Here is a 17,808-nt window from a genome sequence, read left to right on the forward strand (position 1 = left end):
ATCTACCACCTAATTATATTCAATGTTATAATCTTTCTCAGTGTTTCCCTAACACTAATATTACATATGCTACAATTATTTTTATCACGTGATTTGTTAGGTTTTAGCGATATCTTTTGATACTCAGCTTTTAGAAATAAAATAATTAGAAAAAGTCTTCTTTCATCTTCTTTTATCTTTCCTTGCCTGCATTAGCCACAAATAAAAGTCTAAAATAATTTTCTAATTGGAAACATGGTATTTTATGATATAATATAGCAAATGCGTAAAATTTAAAGATTTCAACTTTCAAAAACAACCTAATATAAATATTTATTTCTAAGTAGCCCCAGCCCTCCCTTTCTTGTCCTTCCATCTCATTAACAGTTACATTGAAAACCTGGGTAACATACTTCAGTGTATAGATAATTGACTGAGTTCTGCTAGAGTAAGTAGCTATAACATTAACCAGAGAGACCCTGCCATGGAGACAGTGGCTTCAAGTTCCCTTTTAAATTAATAGCATCTCCAACTGGAGGTTGGTAATGTGAGGTAATGATTGAAAACTCCTGTTTGCAACCATTTGTTATTATCAATGGCATATAAACATGTTTATTAATTCATCCTCTTAACTCTGACAACTGTTACCTTTGATCATGTTCTACTCCATTACCTATGTTATTGTCACTATACCTTGACAATAAAATCTATCTTCTTCATGTCAGTGTTGTGTACTGGTAGAGGATGGATAGATTTATATTTTTGTGGAGGTACTATTTTGCATGGGACCTCTATTAATTTGGGGGAGTATAGAGGATCATGCTATTAGAGAGTTAAAGAGTATACAAGATAAAATGCAGCAACTTTCTGGGTAGTGCTTTGGGTGAGTCTGGTTGAGTCCATATTTAATGTGGTAATTTGTAGAAGATTTCTTTTCTAGGTGCTACTTCAAGAGAATTCTAGTGGTTGGGAAGCAGTGAAGTTCTTGTGCCTGGGCACTGCCATGGGAAGTGGGAAGTGTGGGAGAAGTGGCATGATTTGGGATTTTAGTTTTCTTCTCTTTGTCCCTTTAATAAAAATGACAAGCTACCTTGGTAGAGAATATAAATGTGTCATACATTGTTCTTTCTGTCATCAATCATTTATTCAGTAATTATTTATGGAGAGTGAATCTATAGTAGACCACTGTGCTAAGCCCTGGGGTTCCATTGTGAGCAATATAGACATGGATCATGTCTTCATGAATTTCTAGTCTACAAAGAAGCACACAAAGCCATAATCACCACTGCAATAATTTTGAAAAAAAAAAAAGCATTTTAGGAGTAAAGAGCAAAGACAATTGAGATGAGATATGAAGGATGCAAAAAAAAAAAAATGGTGGAGAAGGTAGAATGGGAGTCAAGTGGTCCAGGCAGAGAAAGATCCATCTGTTACGTGCTGGTGTGCTTGTCTTAGTTGAGGAACTGGAAAAAGAATCAAGATAGGGAAGGGTCTGATATTAGAGCTGGAAAAGGAAACTGGAGGATGCCAGATTCTGCTGGGATGCCATCATGAGAATTCTTTACCCTAAGGGCAGGGGCAACTATATAATTTGTGAGGCTCAGTGATAATGAAAATGCAAAGCGAAAATGCAGGGTCCCTTTTACAAAAATTATTAAGAATTTTGAAATAGTGACAGAGTATTAAACCAAGTGCAGGACCTTTCTAAGCACTGTGCCTAGTGTGACTGCACAAGTCACAAACCCATGAACTTGGCCCTGCCTAAGAGCAACGGGAAGCCAAGGAAAAGTGTGAAGTAGAGAAGAGTATTTATTGGATTGGCACTTTAAAAGACAAATTCTTGGGGCGCCTGGGTGGCTCAGTTGGTTAAGCATGGGACTTTTGATTTTGGTTCAGGTCATGACCTCATGGTTTGTTGAGTTTGAGCTCTGTGTCCAGCCCTGTACTGACAGTGTGGAGCCTACTTGGGATTCTCTCTCTCTCTCTCTCTCTCTCTCTCTCTCTCTTTGCCCCTCTCCCGTGCTCTCTCTCTCTCTCAAAATAAATAAACATTTTACAAAAAGACAAATTCTGGGGCGCCTGGGTGACTCAGTCGGTTAAGCGTCCGACTTCAGCTCAGGTCATGATCTCACGCTCTGTGAGTTCCAGCCCCGCATCGGGCTCTGTGCTGACAGCTCAGAGCCTGGAGCCTGCTTCAGATTCTGTGTCTCCCTCTCTCTCTGGCCCTCCCCAGTTCATGCTCTGTCTCTTTCTGTCTCAAAAATAAATAAACGTTAAAAAAAAAAAGACAAATTCCTTTTTTATTTTTATTGAAAAAAATTTTTTAATGTTTATTTATTTTTGAGAGAGGGAGACAGAGCATGAGTGGGGGACAGGAGAGAGAGAGACACAGAATCCAAAGTAGGCTCCAGGCTCTGAGCTGTTAGCACAGAGCCTGATGCAGGGCTTGAACCCATGAGCTGTGAGATCATGACCTGAGCCCAAGCCAGATGCTTAACCAACTGGGCCACCTAGCCACCCTTGTGTTTTGTTGTTTTGAAACAATAGGCTGTATTTCATATGCAGTCAAATATTGAGAATCAAATCTTTTGTCTATCACCACTCTGCCAAAACAAGTCTTGAGTATTGTATGATGTAGTAAGAAATTAGCAATGAGAAAAAAATCAAACCACCATTTTATTTTTTACAATAATCCTAATTTTTCGTGTGCTTATGTATTTCAAACATCCTATAGAGAAATAATACCTCAGCAAAACTACAAATTTGATAGTGATCCACAGTTTAATTTTTTGATACATAGAGAAACAATTTCCCTTAAGGACTTTTATGACAGAATAGAGATCAAGCTATTACTCTTTAAAAAGTCTGACAACTATAGAAATCAGCAACCTTATGCTTTTTTTTAAATCTCGTTAGTTCAAGTTTATAAATACTAATGGTAAAAGTTATCCCCAGCTAACAATATTTTTGAAAAGAAGATAATTGTTAGATATTTGTGTATCATGACAAGAAAAAAAGGAAATATTTTTTGGGGGGGATGTCATTCTTTAGATACATGTGATTAATTATAAGAAATTACCTTATATTTACTTAAAAATATTTATGGTTTGTTCTATTAACTATATTTACTTAATAATGTTTATGGTTTGTCTATATAAGCAAAGTGTCAGAGAGTGATGTCAAATTTGGAGATTGTGAGAACAGAGCAATGCATAGTGGGGAAGTGAGGCCTCAGTTTAAAGTTGCTTCAGTCTAACAGAAGAAGTAGGCTGACACACACATAAATATACAACTTAATAAGCAATTACACTATTCAGCTTGATCTGGTTGTATAGACCTCTGCACTTAAGTGTAAGTAACTACAATGTTAGATACGAGCAGAGGTGAGAAGCCGATGGGTCTAATCTTAAAGGCAAAGAATCACAAGGAGGATACGGATAAAATAAAAACAGAGAGCTGTGAAGGAAAGGAGGGTGAGGCCTAGCAAATTATGGGCTTGCAAATCTTTGTGAGATAAAAACCAGTATCAGTATTTGATAGCTACTGGCAATGGAATTATACTATGGACACTTAAAATTAATGGGACATTCAAAGAGAGTTCCTGCCAGTCTGGGAGAAATGCTAGAAAAGTTCATTAGGATTAACACACATTTGGCGAAAAATAGGGTAGATAATTGTGCTGGGATAGTTTGGGATCCAGGTAATAAAAGAAGACTTTGTGAGGTAATTACTGAGCTTTAAAGGATAAGAGTGAAATGGCTAGATAATTCATAATCATTGTTATTGCCTAATATTTACTTCTGTTGCTTCCTAAGATGTTGAGTAACCTGGAAAACTTACTTGCAGGGGAAAACAAGAACGCTGTCTCTGACATGCAATTCCACCTCGAAGCACAATTAATTGAAATGAGTTAATAGCGTGACATCATGTAGTTATCATAAATGGACAAACACAACTCGGTTTAATTTAACTTGAACATATTTTAAGGGGTTAAAAAGCTTTGGAAATGGAAAAGACCCTTAAAGCTTATTCTTTAAAAAGATTTTAATTTGAAAGTTGAAAAAAATACGTAGTTGTGATTTTTATGCACAATTATATTGAAACTCAAAAATTGTACATAGTAATAATGATAAAATTACTTGCCTAGGTCCACAAATGATGGTTCTTCAATTGTTTGTTGCACAGGCTCAGAGAGGAAAAAACTAAGCACGCAATCACTCTGAAAAAAAAAAAAAAGAAAATATAATATTTTTTCATATGTTACTTATTTATTGCTCCCATTCACTAGTAGAGGATAGACCCCTAATTTAATATGACTGGTGTTCTTATAAAAAAGGGAAGTTTAGACACAGGTATTTATGTAGGAAAGACAATGTGAGGAGACATAGGCAGAAGATAGCCTTTTATAAGTCAAGAAGAGAGGCCTGGAATAGATTCTTCCCTCACAGCCATCAGAAGGAAACAACCTTGTTGACACCTTGACTTTAGACTTTCATATTCCAAAAACAAGAGACAACATATTTCTGTTCTTTAAATCATCCAGCTTGTGGTACTTTGTAATAGCAGCCCTAGGTAAGCAAGACAGCACCCAATGCTGATCCCTTCATCTATGTCCTAGATTCTATTTCTTCTTCCTTAGGAACCTTGTGGAATATCTCAATCTATATGTTAGTAACTTTACTTTCTTCCTTTCTTTCTCATCAGCATAAAGTAGTCTCTCCATTTTAACAACTAGCAAACAGAAGAGTCAAACCACACAAAGTATACTCACACGTACTGTCACTAATGCCCCTTTCGAATCCTGTTATTTCTGCCCCCTCCCTTCCTTGACACAAACCTATGGGAAGAGCTACCAACATTCATACTGGTTTCACTTCTTCAATTTCTACTCTATGGTCTACAGCACTCAGGATTCCCCCCACTAATCATTCTCCAAAAATGCTTATAACATCATCTCTAATAACTTTTTCTTTTTTCATGTCTCCCGCCCACCCCACCCCACCAAATCTGATGGGGATTTTCTTGGCTATTATATAGCTACTCTATTTCTAGTGAAAAACTCTCTATCATTTGTTTTTATGATACTAGGTTGTCTCAGTTTTGCTTCCATTTGTCCCGTCATCTCTTTTTGGACTTTTTTTTTTCAGGCTCCTTTTCCTTTTGGTTATAATTTAAGTTCTAGTGTTCTTCACTTCCAGGCCATCTCTCTCACTCCTGACACATTCTTTCTGGGTGATGGTATCCCTTTTGGCAGCTTCTACAGTGATGCACCAATCTAAACCTTTATCCCAGATCTGTCTCCTGAGCCTCAGCCCTCTATATCAAAACACCTATTTGTTGGCTTCCTTGACTTTTCTAAAGACAATTACAACCAAAAAGTACACCAATAACTGCATTTTCTTTGCCTTCAATTTGCTACTTCTTCCTATGTCCAGGCTCAAAATAGAGTGTATTTTTTAGACTCTCCATTGTTCCTTACTCCACACATAATATTTATTGCTAAGTCCCCTATTGAATTCCTAAATATCTCAACTACCCATTTCTTTTTTCCAGGTATGCTTCTGAGTTCCAACATCCTCACTTTTCACCTAAATTACAGCAGGGATTCCCAACTCTTACCTTGCTACTCTTTTTTTTTTTTTCCTTAAAACTGAAATTTATTCATTTATTTATTTATTTATTTATTTATTTATTTATATTTATTTATTTTTTATTTTTTTCCAATATATGAAATTTATTGTCAAATTGGTTTCCATACAACACCCAGTGCTCATCCCAAAAGGTGCCCTCCTCAATACCCATCACCCACCCACCCCACCCTCCCACCCCCCATCAACCCTCAGTTTGTTCTCAGTTTGTAACAGTCTCTTATGCTTTGGCTCTCTCCCACTCTAACCTCTTTTTTTTTTTTTTTTTCCTTCCCCTCCCCCATGGGTTTCTGTTAAGTTTCTCAGGATCCACATAAGAGTGAAACCATATGGTATCTGTCTTTCTCTGTATGGCTTATTTCACTTAGCATCACACTCTCCAGTTCCATCCACGTTGCTACAAAAGGCCATATTTCATTCTTTCTCATTGCCACGTAGTATTCCATTGTGTATATAAACCACAATTTCTTTAATCCAATCTGTTTTCCACTTCATAGTCAAACTGATCTTTCAAAATAAATATCTAACAGTTAACTGCTTAAAACCCAGCAATGGCTCCTTATTGCTTTTATGAAACAGGCTAACTGCTTCACAAGGCTTGTAAGACCTTTTTTGCTTGGGATATTGCTCATTTCCCCTCTTTATCTCTCACCATTTCTCTTCTAGGACTTCATGCTTAACTACACTGAATTATTATTAAATTCAGTGTAAATTTAAAATAAATTTTAAATAAATAAAATTAAAATAAATAAAAGAATTATTCTTTCCTCAAGTGTGTCAGCTCTCTCACCTCTTTGTCTTCCTACACACTTTGTCGTTATCCATCCTTTCCACACTTATCCACCCATTTGCCCAAGGTTTTTCATGTGCTTTCTTTTCTACTCTTTTAGCCTCGTCGATAGGATATCAAGAGGAGGGACTGTCATTTATTCACTCATATCTAATAGAGTATTTTTGCTTAATCAATATTTATTAACCAGAACTGAGATCTGTTTTTACATAAAGAATACATTGGTTTTCCAATGCATATATTGTTATCTATGTAGCAGTTTTATGCATCAGTGTAAATTAGTTAATTACCAAATTTTGATCTCTATGTATTAATCTCTTGTGAACTTGCTTAATAAGAATCTATCCCCAGGAAATGTATCCATATTCAGGATGCTGACCAAATCAAGTTTTTTGTTTTTTTGTTTTGTTTTGTTTTGTTTTGTTTTGTTTTGTAAGCTTAAAGTCAAACTTCACACTGTGTAGAATTTGTTGAGGAAAATTTGACCTTCTTGGGCCTTTTGACAACTAGTCAATTATTCTTCTCTGGCGACATTTTGGCCTCACCACCCAATGGTTATTAAACTTCAATAGTAGGCAGAATATCTTCCCAATTAGTGTCTGAAATGTCACCACTAGCCAATTATTCCCTTGTGTTTACACTGTCATATCCTTGAAATCCTCATTTGTAATTCTGGGTGTGGGTGACATACTAAATACTAATTCCTTATTGTAACGAGATTGTTTTCATTCTTGAGGAGAAACATGACTCAGTGTCAATGGAGGGAGAAATCAATAAAAGAGATGAAGAGGGGGAGGAAAAGTAATGTTGTTGGATCTTAAAATAATTAATTTTGAAATTTTCTCAGACTTGGCTTTACTCACGTGCATGCCTCCCACTGCTTTTTAGCACACTGCACCACTATAGAGTATGAGTTATAGAAATGTCAGTACTAAAGTTGTTCTTACTGATGACTTAGATCAATGTTCTCAGTTGGGTTTGTATTGATCCCCAAGCAGTGTAGCTACATTTAGTTGTATAGGTTGTATACTGAGCAACATTACAGGTGCCATTTTTACATGGATTCTAAGTATAATCCTAGTTAGCAGTGTTCCCCATAAGTAGGGCTGGCAGATACAGCAAACAAAACCAGAGGATGTCCATGCAATATTTGCAACATACTTATTCTAAAAAGAGATATGTTTATCTCAAATTCAAATTTAACTGGGTGGCCTGCATTTTACTTGCTACCCTACAATATGAGGTGTCTAGAAAACGTGTGGGCACACTTTTGGTTGTCTCAGAGGATACAACTGGCAATTAATGGGCAAGGCCACTTATCCTAAATGTGCTGCAATACCCAGGAGGTTCTCACATTATGAAGAGTGTTTCTTTTCTGCTTAGTTCTTCAAAAGGTAATGGTCTCCCAGGTTAAAACAAAAACAAAACAAAAAACTCTGAAATTAATTACTCTATTGTAGAAGTGAGAAACCTGAATATTAGATAGCATAAGTGATTCAGTGATTGAAATTAGTACCAAAAACAAAACAAAACAAAAAACAAAATGCAACCAACCAACAAAGCCCTGTGTTACCTGTGTTATCATTGCCAATGGCCTATAGATGTGAAGAATGCATATGGGAGACAGGTGGGAGATGTGGCTTCAGAGTCCTAGAGCACACTAGTTCTATAGAAACCTGAAACTACTGTGACCTGTTGATGAATGTTAAGCAGAAAAGCATCACAATCAGATATTTTTAGAAAGGTGACAGTGTAGCATTGTGGAGAAAGAAAAGGCAGCAGCCAGTTTTGGAGAATATCATCAGCAACATATTGTATTTTCTAAGCATATTGTATTTTCTAATTTTCCATTGCGCTTTCCCATTAATTCTCTAAAATGGCATTTGCATTCTCTCCCATTCCCTTTATCTCTCTGGTCCTGGTGGTGGGGTAGGTAGCCTCCTCGCATCTCCTTGCTCTTCTAACCTCCATTCTTTCTTCTTTTATAAAAATACCCTGCTTTGAAGATCATGTCTGCTGACTCTACTGCCCTCCCCACCTCCCTTGCTGTTGCACTTGTCTACTGACCTCTAGGTCACTGACCTTCATTTCTTGAACATTTTCCACCCTGGAACATTGTCATTTTCTTCAATAGTTCTTGTCGTAATTCACACTGTTTTATTTTATTTTATTTATTTTTGAAATAATTTTGTGTTTTACTTTACTTTTTTTTTTTTTTAGAGAGAGTATATGAGCAGGGGAGAGGGGCATAGCGAGAGAATCTTAAGCAGGCTCCATGCTGAGCATGGAGCCCAACATAGGGCTCTATCCCATGACCTGAGCCAAAATCAAGAGTCGGACATTCAACCAACTGAGCCACTCAGGCGCCCCATTTCATGCTTATCTTAATATTCACACAAATTATCCTTTCCTGTGGTAGTTTCTTTGCTTTTTAACTCCTCTCACCTATTGATGTTATTCTGCATCCTACTCAGGCACTCACTCCTGTTCCCTTGATCTTGTCTCGATCAGTGAAGAAAGCGCTTCCATTATCTTGAAAAGAATTTCTATAAGCTACCACCAACACATCTATCATCTTACTTCACTTCTACCCTTTCCTCCATTACATGGGTGGACTGTCTGTACTTTAATCTCACACTGATTTGTCACAAGATATCATGCTCTTTACTCAAGGTTAACACTTTGGCCTCTGGCTAAGTTCTCATTTTTCTCATCATCAGTTTTTACTTCTTCAATAGATGTTCCTACCAGCATACATATATACTATTAACATTTCAGTAAACAAAATTTCTTGACCTACATTTTCCTGCACATTATCTTATTCCTGTTCATCCTTAGATAAAAGCTCCTGCAAGGATAATTTCCTATTTTTATCCTAAATGCCTCTCTTCATATTCTCCTTTGAACCTATTCTTTTTTTTTTTTTAATTTATTTATTTTTGAGAGAGAGAGAGAGAGCGTGTGCACACGAGTTGGGGAGGGGTAGAGAGAAATACAGAGATCCCAAAAGAGAAATCTGGGCTGACAGCGCAGAGCCCTATGTGGAGCTCAAACTCACAAACCATGAAATCATGACTTGAGCCAATATCAAGAGTCAGAAATTTAACCAACTGAGCCACGCAGGCACCCCTCTTTTGATCCTGTTCTAGTCAGAGTTTTGTTTCTAACACTCCCATCAAACCGTTGTTAAATTCACCAATGATACTCATTTTTCTAAATCCAGTGGTCAATTCTCAAATTTGACCTAGCAGTAGTATTTGAAACAGCTGATTTTGCTTTCTTTGAATTTAATTTTCTATTTGATTCCAGGCATAAAATGCTTCTGGTCTCTAAGAGGTCGCTTTTTTCTCAACCTCTCTTGTTGATTCTCTCCCATCTTCTCAAACTTTAAACTTGGTATGCTGCAAGGTCTAGTCCTCAGATCTCTTCTGTGTTTACATTTCACCCTAAGTAATCTCATCTAGTCCTATGACCTAGAAAACCAATTATTTGCTGACAACTTCAATATTTGAATTTCCAGCCTTTCTTTTTCCCTCACCTCAAGACAGTCAGTTTTCCTCTTGACATCTCCGATTAGAAATTTTGTATGGAACTCAAACCTAGTGTATTTTGATCTAAACTCCTGTTTGCTCCCACTCTCCACTGCTCCGCCTATAGTTTTCTCCATCACAGCAAATATTCAGCCAATACAGACTTGTATGGCCCTAATGGTGGGTTAGTGGCTGGCACTTTTCCTGGTCAGTGTCTGTGCCCTAACACTTGTTAAATATTTGGTCTATCCCTCCTATGTGGAACATTATATATTTGGTGAATAAATCAATAAGAGTTTGGGCTTTTTTTAGGGACTCTAAAGTTACTGGTCTTTGATATATCAATGTTTCAGGTCAATGCATTAGGTTTTATTAAACGCTTTATAAGATTATATACATATTTTCTTTGCTAGAGTAGATGTTTCACTAATATGGGTTTTTTAATGTCTAATAATGCACTTGAAAGTTAGAAATGCAGTCAACAAAAAGCAAATTTGAAAGCCAATTGAACAATTTAAAATTAATATCTGCATCAGCTTATTTTTGTCAAGTTCAGAGCTCTTATTAATATGTTGTTTACCAATTATATTATTAAGCCATTTGCAATTTAAAATGATTGATTTATGAGAAAGCTAATCAATTCAAAGTTGCTCAAAACTTGTGTTTTTCTTACATGAACAAAGACTACAGAGAGTTAAAGTATTTGCAAAGATCAGAAGTACTGTAATATAACACTGGGATCAATTTTTTCTTTCTCCAAAATAACACATTAAGAATTCCCATTTATTAACTGGCAAGCCAACATCTAGAATTGGCTGCAAGATTTAGTTTCAGTGAGTTAAAACAATAAGCTAAATCTCTCTCTCTCAAACACTGTGAAAGACTGTAAAAATGTGAATTTAAAAATGAATTCCCATAAGAGTTTTAAATCAAAGTTGAACAGTAATTGTATTTTATTGCCTTTTTCATAAGGTAGCTTGTCAGAATGTCCAGTCTTTAATGTAGTTCAACCCATTATGTTCATATTGGAGTTACATAGAAGAACGGCGAACTTCTAAAGAATCTTTCATAATTCTCATTCTAAAATGTCATCAGCACTTCACTAGACTCTGAAAAATAATCTTGGTTTTACTGATGGTACACATGTGACATTTATCCTGCCTGCAAAGTCATCCCAGCCAGCTCCAAATAGGAAAAGAGCAATGTAGTGACAAATGTAGTAATTAACATCTGGGTTTAGCAACCAGGGAACAAGAAACATATGTTCACTATTAAGATGGGATTTACCCATTTGGATTTATTTTGACATTGGATCTCTGCTTAAAATAATAACATTGCCTACACCATAAGTGATACTATTCCTTATTTTAAGAGGCTTTTAGAAATGAGCAGCAATACTGCTAAGAGCTAGAAATTACAGTGAATATAACTTTAAAATTAAAAAGAAAGGAGAGCTGTTTATATATCTCAGCTGAAGTCAGATGTGGGGATATGTGTGTTTAGGTACTGCAATCATGTGCTATAACTTATTATTTCATGTGTATATTGTTCTTTATAAACATCTTATTTAGTTTGCAACACAATTCCACCAAAACAGGGCAACATTTAAAGCAAAAAGAATTCCTGTTATCACAACTATCATTTGCTTGTGGAATGAAATTACATTGAAAGGATAAAAAGAAGTTTCTATTAGCTTCAGAGAAGAAAGTAAAGCTAAACAGACAAAAGCCAGGTAGATACAGGACTAGGACATCTAAACTGATGCTTCCAAGCTCATTAAAAGAGATATTGAGGTAGCATAGAATTATAGTCTTCATTTATGCCTATTTTCTTTTATCAACAGATTATATGGGCGTGTGTGTGTGTGTGTGTGTGTGCATGAGAGAAAGAGAGAGAGAGAAACAGAGAGAGACAGAGATTTATAGGCATTGCTCTATCTGGGTCCCTCTTATGTCTTTAGACCAAAGCCCCAAAGATGTGTCTCCCATCTAGCCTAACTCTGATACCTGATATTGGACTTTAAAACAGACTGTTTTGGGGCACCTGGGTGGCTGTCAGTTAAGCGTCCGGCTTCGGCTCAGGTCATGATCTCACCATTCGTGAGTTCGAGCCCCACATCAGGCTTTGTGCTGACAGCTCAGAACCTGGAGACTGCTTCAGATTCTGTGTCTCCCTTTCTCTCTGTTCCTCCCCAACTCATACTCTGTCTCTCTCTCAAAAATGAATAAAGATTACAAAAATAAAAAAAAAAAAACACCCTTTTTATCTCATTTGCTCAACAAAAAGCAAGACTGTTTACATTTGTGAATGACGCTAGGAGGGAATATAGCAGCTGATTTAGCAAGATTGTCCAGTTTTACATTCAGGCTGCATCTTCTACTTCTTCTCTTCTTTTTCCATTCGCTGCCATATATTTCTTTATGTTCATGTCTGTATTTATCACTGTATTATAAACTCATTGAGAATAAAGTTTATATGGTATTAGTTGAATCTCTCCAATTTGTTCTCTACAACCAATTTAATCCTCTTAGTCTAGAGTGTTATACATAGTAAGTGCCCAATAAAAATTTTAAAATCTTTACAAGGTTATGTTCAGTGATATAGAATATTTTTAGTTACAAATAAATGTACTAAATGTACGTTAATAATAATTGTACTAATATAACTAAAAAAGAATGTGAGCTTTAGTATATAGGCATAATAGTATTATTTGCCTTTCCTACACTGCCATATGACAAGCAGCTAGGTAAGAAGAAAAGTATTTTTATGAGCATTTTTCTAGGGCCAGAGATGGGGATTATTCTATTGCAGGAATATTCAACACAAATGTAAAATTACTTTAAATCTCTTATTTTATTAGAAGCAGAAAGGAAACTTGCGTATGTATAAAAATTTCCTCTAAGCCATTCATAGCACTTAAAATAATTAAAATATTCATGTTACATCCAAGACTCTATAGATTTGATGATTACATAGATAAAACTTGTTGATATATATGAGAAAAGGGAAAAAGTATATCAATAGTACAAAACTTAGAAAATCTCAAAATAACATGATTTACTTTGAAATTATGTAACTTTTAGGCTGATAATGTTTTATTTAGTTAAACGATGTTTTCATTTCTAGAATATAAACAAACTGAACCAGGGAACAGTCCACCAACATATGGAGACACATAAAGTTTTCACCATGATTAATCCATCTGAAGATAATTGATAACTGACCACATTATGCAATTATGCACAAAGAACCTGGGTGATTAGGCACCTGGTATTAATGCTAATCAGCATCTGATGATATCCCTGTCAAATTATTATTGTTCTATTATCATATAATCCATATAATGAGTATTATATCAAGACCCATAAAGTTCCTTAGCAATAGGGTGAAAAACCAATTATGAAGTTATGGAAGTCTTTATGGGGCCACTGGCACTTATCAACATAGACAGACTATTGAGAAAGACTGTAAACTACAAGGGAAGTGCCCTAGTCTGATTCCACTTTTGACTTTCTGGAATAGAATTTCTCAAATCTGGCTGTGCGTCTAAATCCACTTGAGTTCTTAAAAAACAATACAGATACCTAGATATCAACCTTTACCTAGAGAATCAACATTTGTAAGGATGAGGCCCCAGAGCATACTTTTTATTTATTAAAAATTTTTAAAAAATGTTTATTTATTTTTGAGAGACAGAGACAGAGTGAGAGTGGGGGAGGGGAAGACACACACACACACACACACACACACACACACACACACAGAATCTGAGGCAGGCTCCAGGCTCTGAACTGTCAGCACAGAGCCTGACACGGGGCTCGAACTCACAAACTGTGAGATCATGACCTGAGCCAAAGTCTGACACTTAACTGACTGAGCCACCCTGTGTCCCAAGAGCATACTTTTTAAAACCTCCTCAATTTATTCTAAAAAAATTGATCACAGGTGCTATTAAGGCACCCCTGGCCAGACCATATACAATGTAGGCAATCAATACACATTTGTTGAATGACTAATGCAGTTTTCCAAAATAGCCTCTTTTATGCTAGTGCCCACATTTAATTTTTGTTGACTTGATTTTTATTAATATAGCACTACTTTATTTGTTTTGTAGTATAGAAATGGCAACTAATGAATTCAATTAAATTATCAGGGGGTGTTACTTTAGAAGAAGGCACATCTATAATATTGGTATCCTTTTGTAAGAGACAAATGGGATCCCCCTCGTTGGAAGTTCAGTGTGAGAAGATGGCTGACATATTCTCACTTAGAGTATTTATAGGATCTGTGATTTTACAATAGTGTCTCATGTTTGATGATATAAATACCTCTTCTTTTTCCTTCTGTTTTTTTATTCTCACTCAACTCTTAGACCTTAATTCATCCAAGAACAAAACAATGTGGTGTCTGAAGTTTCTTCACCTTCCTTTTCCTAAACACTGACCAATAGGGATTAAAAACAAAAGAAAAACATCTCTTCCTGGGGTATCTACCGTAGAACTTTGGTTACCACATTAGCAAATGTGAATGTGATGAAACCTGGGACCTCTATGTGTGGTGTTTTTTTTCATCTGCCTGTGTACAGCAGTGACTGTGGTGGGCAGCAATATTCACTAAGCCTTGCTGTGTTAAGTTGCCCCTTTGCAAGTCTTACCCACCTGTTATGTCTGACCATTTGCTTTCCCCTCTCATAACAGTCCTCTGCTAACATTTCTGTAGACCTCATCCTGTGAGCAGACACATCTAAGCGTTCCCTATTGAAAGCCTGCTGCCACATAAAAACGGATCTCAAAACTTGTCTTCTTCACACTGGGGCCAGAAATCAGAAGCCTCTCCACTTTGCACTTACTTTTCTCTGCCTAAATGGGCCAAGGCCTGGCACCTTCAATGGTTACTAGATATTTTGTCAATCACCCTGAAAAGGCATCGCCTTTAAAACAGCTTTAGTATAATCAGTAAGGCAGCCTTCCGCATACAAAGATGATAATCCCATCCACTATCCCCTCATCATTTTCCTTTATAGACAACTGCCATGCCCATGAGGCCCTTGACTATAGCATAAGTTAATGGACATGACCTTAGGAGAATGTTAGAGTTAGTAGAGAACATTAAGATGTCAACATTCTAAAAAGGGATGTCTGGCGAGACCCCTTGATCTTGGGGTCATGAGTTCAAGTCCTATGTTAGGCATAGCATTCTATATTCTGAAATACACAAAAAGTAGTTGAAATCCAATGAAATAAATTAAGTTGCCTTGATCCTATAGGGCAGAAGCCTCTGTTATAACACATTTCCCATTACTCACTGATTAAGACATAAATCCAAATATATTCAAAAGATAGAATACAATTTATATTGAGTAGGCAAGTTTAAATTAATGTATATGCAATATATCTACACATAATCATTTATTATAATATAGTTTTACTATTGGTCTAACACCATTTTCAACAATTATTTTATATCTTTGTTTTCAGTTTCCTCATTATATAGTTCTAGTCCCATAATGAACACATACTGTTTACTTCTTTCTCTTTGTTCGTAACAGACATATTAAAAATGTGCTCTGAGTGGTGTTTCTGAAGGGTACAATCATGATCCAGTGCACTATTAATGCTCATCCTTTATGAGCATGGCCAGGCAGCGTTCCTGGGCATGGTACTGGGTAACCAGTGGGACCACTTTCTGAATTGGCAGCTAGCAGAATTCCCAAGATTATTCTCTAGCCAGCCAGGCTCCGTCATGGGGTTCCTATGGATTATACACTGGGGTGAGGAAGAATATCAAAATTACGTTAATTTTTATTTTGTAACATCATCCAAATATTCCATTTGTCTACAAATTTTTATTTATTTATTTATTTATTTATTTATTTATTTTATTTTTTTCAGATTCTAAACACATTCTCTTTATCACATATTTGATCCAGAGGAGAAACTATGTGTGGGAGGTGGGGAAAGGGACCACCTTGCCTAGGAGCAACCCCCATCTATTTTTCTACAAAATTTAAAACATTTATTACTTATTAGTTTAGTAGTTTCTATTAAAACATAAATAAATGACATGTTTTGGAGGCATGAGCTAATTTCTAAAAAAAAACAAAAAACAAAAAACCAAAAAACAACCCGAACTTATAGGATGTAAGAATAAATAAGCAACCACTGTTAAATACTTTTCAGATGCAAACTTTCAGTCTTTCAGGTTTTGAAAAGCAATATAAATCCCATTGTTAATATATGCCAATGGTTCTGTTATTATTCATTTAAAATATCAATTAAATATTGATGAGTTTGTAAATGCTATACATGGGTAAAAATTGAATGAATATAGTTATTGAGTTTTTTAAGTTTCAAAACAAAAGGAAAGCATAAAACCATAATGGATGCTTCGTCCTTGAAATTCTTTTTGTCTAACACAACTTTCTCCCAATTTCTATTTACTAACTCCTATTTGCCCTTTACAACAACCTGAATGCCCAGCTCTCTGGGATGCCTTCTCTAACTCACTTGGAATTCAGTTAAGTATACCTCCTTAAGTGCTCAACCACTTGTCCTTTGATACAAAACAACATCTCCAGCTGAGAATCTACCAGCCTGGAAACAATTTTGGAGCACAATCTTCTTGAGTTCATATTTGCTAAAAGTCAATCATATAGGAGGGCACCTGAGTATCTACTATATTGAAGGCCAAATGTCTGATCATGTCCAAACTGGAAAAAAAAGTGTGTGTGTGGGGGGAGATGTCTATAGTATATACCTCATACTATAGGTAATTTTTCTCAAACAATAGTGTGCATTAGAACACCCTGCAAGACTTATTATTACACAGATTGTTGGGTCTCATCTCCAAAATTTCTGATTTTGGGCCTCTGGCTGTCTCAGTTGGTAGAGCATCGACTCTTGATCTCAGGATTGTGAGTTCAAACCCCATGCTGGGTGTAGAGATTACTAAAAAATAAATAAATAAACTTCAAAAATAACAAATGGGCTAAAATTTCTGATTTAGTCTGTCTAGGATGGGCTGAAAAATTTGCATTCTTGTAAGTTCCCAAGTGAAGTTCCTAGCACAGTCCAGAAACTATGCTTTAAGAACCACTAGTCTTAGAAACTGGTGATAGGAATTCAAAAGTCTCACCTCTTGCTTCTAGCTATATGGAATCTAATGCAGTCATTATTGACAATTCTGGGTTTTTTTCTAATAGCTTTAGGACCCCTAAGATCTGAATTGTGGGATTTTCTTCTTTTAAGTAGGTCTATTCATCATCAAACCACGATATTACCCAACTGGGAGGTACAGCAATAAGCTAACATCCTGAATCAGCAAACCTACAGTTGAGACAGAATTTTTAATACATTCATTAATATATTGTATTTTTAAATTTCAGTAAGGTTTCCTTGATATACATTGATTTACTCTACCATACAGCATGTAACTGAAAAAACTTCAAACCATGACTGCAGTAGTCTCATCTACTACCTTTCCCACATTCCAAGTAGAGAAAAAAGTTGTTGAATTAACAGCTGAGAAACATAGGATTCTTTGACCCTTTATTAAGTCTCAGTTGTGGGATCTAGTGTAGTCTTCCTGCATAATGCTTGCAATTTACTGAAGCTTAAAATATGTCTACATATATAGGATGATGTTATGTGTAGGTTTCTTAGGTCAAGGTAAAACCCAAGTACTGCTGACATTTAACTAAGACTACAAAATCCAGGAATTGCCTATTAATGTCTGAATCAAGGCTACACTAAGAGGGGCACCTGGATGGGGGAGGAGAAAAGGAGTGTTCTCAAAATTTTAATCAAGAAACCTATACAAGGGCCAGTTGGTATAAATGCTTCTGTTATTCACCCGCAACTCC

General features: G+C 36.0%; 2 protein-coding genes across 2 annotated transcripts in view; one reads left to right on the plus strand and one right to left on the minus strand.

The window, feature by feature from the left end:
* The window catches only part of PLCZ1 (phospholipase C zeta 1), a 154,458-nt gene that overhangs the window by 121,104 nt on the left and 15,546 nt on the right, over nt 1–17,808 (plus strand). The window lies entirely within an intron of this gene.
* PIK3C2G (phosphatidylinositol-4-phosphate 3-kinase catalytic subunit type 2 gamma) overlaps nt 1–17,808 on the minus strand; it is a 352,823-nt gene that overhangs the window by 37,609 nt on the left and 297,406 nt on the right. The window contains exon 30 of the mRNA XM_058743529.1: nt 4,123–4,198. Within this exon, the coding sequence (XP_058599512.1) occupies nt 4,123–4,198 (76 nt within the window). The remainder of the gene's footprint in view (nt 1–4,122; nt 4,199–17,808) is intronic.

The sequence above is a fragment of the Neofelis nebulosa genome, chromosome 8 (assembly GCF_028018385.1).
Source record: "Neofelis nebulosa isolate mNeoNeb1 chromosome 8, mNeoNeb1.pri, whole genome shotgun sequence".
NCBI lineage: Eukaryota > Metazoa > Chordata > Mammalia > Carnivora > Felidae > Neofelis > Neofelis nebulosa.